The sequence below is a fragment of the Cyprinus carpio genome, chromosome B21, assembly GCF_018340385.1.
Source record: "Cyprinus carpio isolate SPL01 chromosome B21, ASM1834038v1, whole genome shotgun sequence".
Lineage (NCBI taxonomy): Eukaryota > Metazoa > Chordata > Actinopteri > Cypriniformes > Cyprinidae > Cyprinus > Cyprinus carpio.
The window spans coordinates 3664281-3670097 of record NC_056617.1 but is presented as its reverse complement, the minus strand read 5'-3'; the positions used below and the strand labels follow the sequence as shown (position 1 = coordinate 3670097).

Below are 5817 nucleotides of genomic sequence, written 5' to 3'. Positions count from 1 at the left end.
TACAAAGAGCAGTTTTATTGGTGGTTGAATATACAGGATGTTATAATAACAGGAAAAAATTCCCAGAAGTCGGTAAACATCACAGACGCCACACACACACTGAAGAAAGTGGCTTCAGCTTCCCTTCTCCCATATGTGAATAATAACATTCTATAGAAAAAAACATATTCTCACACACACACACACACACACACATACTCTCTGATGCTCAGAGATCACAGCATATTCAGTCCTCACAATATATTTCCTCTGCCCTCTCTACATGATGGGAGATCATACATCACAACTGTACATGTACATTTATACAGAACATATCATACACATCCCAAAAAAAATTAAAACATCCACAAGCACGCTGTCAAACTGAGCCCCGCCCCTCTCTGTGACATCACCGTCTGCTTCGGTAAACATTAAGGTCATTTTTTTTGCAATAAACAAAAGATTAAAAAATATATATAAATTAGATTTCGATGAAGAAAAAAAGCCATTCAGTTTTTTTTTTTTTTTTTTTTTTTTTTGCATTATGACACTATTCATGACAATTAATATAGCTCCAGTCTTATTCATAAAGCATGAAAATTTTCTTTGTCATTTGTAAAGCTTTTTTATGCATTGAATAATTTAATGATTTTCTGTTTAAATCTTTCATAAACCATTTTTACGTAAACTTGTGAAAAATTGCATAAAGGCTTTATGGACAATTTAATTTTTTTTTAAATTTATGTATTTGTTTTATGAATGTGAGCCATTTTTCCCCTTCAAATTAGGATTAATTTAATTCACAGTACAACAAACACTACCATTATGTTTGTACTTTACAAATGCACATTATTTTTTAATGAGTATTGATTTTACTCATAAAATTGATTTTAAATTAACATTTACATTTTTATATTCATGTATTTTTGAATTTTTTTAATGTAATAATATTTTTTATGCATTTTGCAAGCTACTGAGAATTGGGAAAGAAATGTGCATGAAAAGAAATAGTCATGAAAATAATGTCACAATGTAAATTTTTCTTTTTTTAAGGTAAAAAAAGCACGTTCTTGATAATTTATTTGGAATTCGAGGGGCTGTCAGCCATGTGACGGGGTAAACCGTTATAATGAGGAGTGCACATGATCACACACAAAACAATATAGCAAAATTATGTGAAAAATGAGTCCAAACGTCCAGTTCATTCTTTAATTTCCAAATTAATATATTCCATATAGTCTATTACTCACCGTGTCTGTCAAAACATATTCATTTCAACAGATCAGTGAATATTCCTTATAAAACGCATATAAGATTGCACACATCTGCCCGTTTCCCAAGCGACTCATGTCCAAACGGCGAATCGTAGGTTGAATCAGTACATCCGAGCGGGACAAACAGACACAAACTCACTCCATCAGGCACAGTGTATTAATAGCAAATCAACCAAGCCCTCTTAGAGTGTGTCTTTCTGTACAGCCACACATCAACACACGCAAACATAGAAAGTTGTGAGGATTTAGCTTTATATCACAGCGTTGGGGTCCTCTGCGCGCGCGCGAGTGCATATCTGTATATCTATACTGAATCAGGATTCTCCTCGTGAGTTTTTAAAGTCAACAGTCAGGGAAAAATACTGCCCATGTCTCAATTTATTGGTGCAAATAGGAGCTTGCGTGTGTCGGTTCAGCCCATTTCAGCTCCAGAACCGGATTAAGAACTCTAGTGTGGGTTCCCAAGGTTCTGCAGGAGGTTCAGGTCTCACCGTAAATTGTCTCTGAGGTTCTAGATTTCAGGTTCTAGGTCTTCTCCTCGCGCTCCGTCCTGCGCCGCGAGATGTTTCGTGGTTTGATCTTGAGCGAGAGCTCCCATAACGCCTCCTCTGCCAAGTGATCGCTAAAGTCGTTGAAGAACGAGACGATGTCTTCGTTCCGTTTCAGTTCGTAGTGTCTACAAAGACGATTAAAGTTACAAATTAATAATGGAACCAATTTTTTGAATCAGTTACTAGTGAAATCTGCAACTGATATATGAAATGTATACAACATTAAATATTAATATAATCAATTTTCTAATAAACTAATTCATATTAATGTGCATAAATAAAAATCATACACATAAAAAACGCATAGTTCCAAAACAAAAGGGGGAAAAAAAAAAAATTAATGTAAATCAAAATATCATTCTACTTCTAACATCAAAATCATAATTTTTATCCATAACCATAAACAATCATAATTCTTAATTTTAATTCACACAAACTCAATTTCAAATTTCAAAGATAATTAGGACTTCTAATGTCAATTTCGACTTGGTCGAAAATTACTAAGCTTTTTCATAATTATGTTTTTTTGTCAATTTCATCATCTCAATTTCGACACATGTCAATTATTTTTTATGATAATTTTTAGGCTTTATGTCAAAGTTGTGCCTTTAATGTCATAATTATAACTTTGTCATAATTGTTTTTGCCATCATTTAAACTTTTTATCTCTTGACTCTTGTATCTCATAATTAGACTTATGTTATTTTCATGCCAATTATTACTTTTTGACATAATAAATAATGTTCAAAAATTTGTCACATAACCAACATGCCAAAATTAACATTTTAGTTCATAAATATTGTACTTTCATAACTTTTTATGAATATATTCACAATTCAAAACAAAATGACTCAGTATCTCATAACTGTTTTTTTTTTTTTTATGTGTGATAATTGTGTTTTTTTTTTGTCAATTATGACTGTCATATTTTCTTTGTTGTTATCACCTCAACTTTTTACCTCATGTTAAATATTTTTGGGTTCAATATCTCATAATTATGACTTTTATGCGATAACTAGGATTAACCAAAATGTTTTTTCTTTTGTGGGGAAAATAAGTGCTGTTTGATTTGACCACAGTCCTTCATGCCTCTGTTGCTCCATTCTACAAGTCTGTTAGAGCAAAGTCTACGGCAGAGTTCTGGACTGCAGCTTCGATCGCATGTAATCTAATCTCATGTTCGTCAAACGCTGGGTTTCAGGCCAGCAGATTACTCACACTTGCTGGAAGCGTCTCATGCTGTCCAGAATGTTGAACTGCTGCCAGCGCTTGGAGAAATTCACTTTACCGTCAATAAAATCCGGGTTTCCGAGGTGAACGAAAGTCAAGTCCTGTAGGATCAAACCCCTGTCAGAAAAAAAAATATAATAATTTTTACATCTGCATTACACCAGATTAATGCAGTTTTGGAAGTTTATTTTTATTGATACTTTCTGTTTAGTTATATAAAAAAAAAAATTTTTGTTTAAAAACACAACATATCTAGAAAAAAAACATCAGATGTGCATGTCAGTGTTTGTTATTGCTAACAAAAACTATTAAAATCATTTTCAGTAAATAAAATAAAAAGGTGAAATTAAAATTTAAAAATAAGAAAACTTAAATGAAAATGAGAAATATTGCCTTGGCAACTACCTGAAATAAGTCTGTTAAAGAAATAAAATGACTAAAAACGACTAAAATAAAAATAAAGCTAAATAAATAAATATAATTGTCACAATAAAAGTGACAAAAGCACAAAATTACTAAAATTTAAAATAAAATTAAAATGAAAACTCAAAGTATTAAAATTAAAAGGTAATTTAAAATATTAATAAATGCAAAAATAATACTAAAACAACAATGGTGCTTAAAACAGTTTGTTGAAGAAATAAAATGACTAGAATGAAATAAAAATAAACTAAAGCAAAATAAAAATATTTAAAAAAACTAAAAAATGACAAAAGTACAAAACAATATCACTAAAACTAAAATGAAAATATAATTATTAAAAGGTCATTTAAAATAATAATAAATTATAATAATACAAATAAATAATACTAAAATAACACCAGTGCAGATATTTTTATGCAGGTCAAAATTCAATGGCATGAATTTTGTCAAAGACAGGATTTTGTGCTTCTGACTCTCAAAAGTGGAGTTTGCCAGACAATCTTTGGTAAGCAGTCTGAGGCTGAGAGAGCCGTCTTTAATGAGCACTTCAGTTCAGTTCAGTTCAGTTCATTTTCGGACTCCTGTTTTTTATTTCAGTACAGTTTAGTTCTGGTTTACACACAGACTCACAGGTATGGTATGCATGGAGGCTCCACGTCTGCTAGCGCCGCTCTGTACGCTCTGAAGGACGATGAGCTGTCAATCAAGGTGCAGTACTCCTCCAAACCCTGGAAACAACAGAGACAGAGGTTAAAAAAGGGAGAATCAGATGATTTTCTTCAGTTGTGTTAGTCCTGGCAGTGAGAAGGAAGTCAGACTGGTGTGACTGACCTCAGACGTCTGTTTCTGCCATTCCAGTCGTCTGATTGGTGCAGAGTCCAACGCAGAGAGAATCGCCAAATAAGAGTTGAAGTTATTCAGTTTCCGCAAGTGCTACGAGCGAGACAAAACCATTAAATCACTCAGAAAACACAGAGAGTGATGCATTCAGAATCACCCCACAGCCACAAATAAAGAGTAACTGACTGTGGATGATCGGTGAGATTTTGGTCTGGTAATGTTCACATGTGTGACGTGTGTGTTACTCGAGTTACCTTCATGATTTTGATGAATTTGAGCAGCAGTTTCTCTCTGTCCTGAGCTTTCTCCTGCTGGATGATGATGGAGCGCACCCTAGTGGACAGGAGGAATCACATTTCAGTACACACATGGATGACAGAGATACTGAGTGATTATGGGGAATATGTAGTAGGGCATGAGGGCGGAATATAGGGTTACAACTTGATAAAAACTATTGTCATATCATATACACACAGAAACTCAAAATTCTTGATGGCAGCCAATCAAAATAAAAGTTACGTTTAACTTGAAGATATTGTGACAAATATTGCTATTGCTAGTGTACAATAGAACATACTTTTCATAGTAATAATATTATTTAATATTTTTTTAAGGAATATTGAATAATTGTCTTCCATGTTTTAATTTTAACAACAAATCTCTGTTTTGCATCACTTATTTGACAAAAATAAAAGGAATTGTTAAATTTTAATTTGATTATATTTTAAAAATATGAATTAATAAAACTTTTGACGCATTAATTTAAACACCACCATTTTGATAATAAATTTTCATAAAATTTTAAATCCAGAAACATTACAATTTCTGGGGGAAAAAAATAGAAAATAAAAAAACCTTCAAAGGGCCATATTAATGTTTTTCTTTTTCTTTCTTTATATATATAAATTATATATATATATATATATATATATTATTAAATTGTTGTATGAATTCAATTGATTAGACATGTTTTTTGATTATTAACATTTAATTAAACTATTAACCCATTAAAATTCAACGGAAAAGACAGAATTTGGGAAAAGTAAAAGATTTTTATAGGGCTCAAAAAATTTTTTTTTGTTAAACCTTTAATAAATGCCTTTTAAATTGTATAAGTTTCATGATTTCAATGACTTAAAAATTCTTTTTGATTAATAATATTTAACTATTAAAACGGAATCCAGGAAAATTAAACCAGGAAAAATTGAATTTGGGAAAAGAATACTACACAATGGATTTCATAAGGCCCTATGTGTCTATATTATGTTTAAGAGAAATTACAAGTAAACTTGTAACTTCAAAATTCATTTATACAATTCCAGAGCCCTCCAGAAGTAATCCTTGTATCAGCCTGGGTACTTGCACACAACTTTGTTTGCTGGCAAACTGAGTGTAAATCCAGCCAATCACACACAAGCAACATATTTAAGATATCAATATGCATATATAAAAACACACATAAATAAAACATACGCAATTATCAAGTCAACAGCAAATAATCAACCAGTAGCTCACCATTA

The 5817-nt window shown here is 31.5% G+C and overlaps 1 protein-coding gene across 1 annotated transcript; it reads right to left on the bottom strand.

Moving 5' to 3' along the window:
* Positions 1-4702, bottom strand: LOC122141196 (rap guanine nucleotide exchange factor 1-like). Its single transcript, XM_042747555.1, has 5 exons — positions 4552-4702; positions 4289-4390; positions 4088-4185; positions 3023-3151; positions 1-1929 (listed from the first exon to the last, which is right to left on the bottom strand). The coding sequence occupies exons 1-5, from the start codon at positions 4555-4557 to the stop codon at positions 1779-1781; spliced, it is 486 nt and encodes a 161-aa protein (XP_042603489.1). The 5' UTR covers positions 4558-4702; the 3' UTR covers positions 1-1778.
* Positions 4703-5817: the final 1115 nt, after the last annotated feature.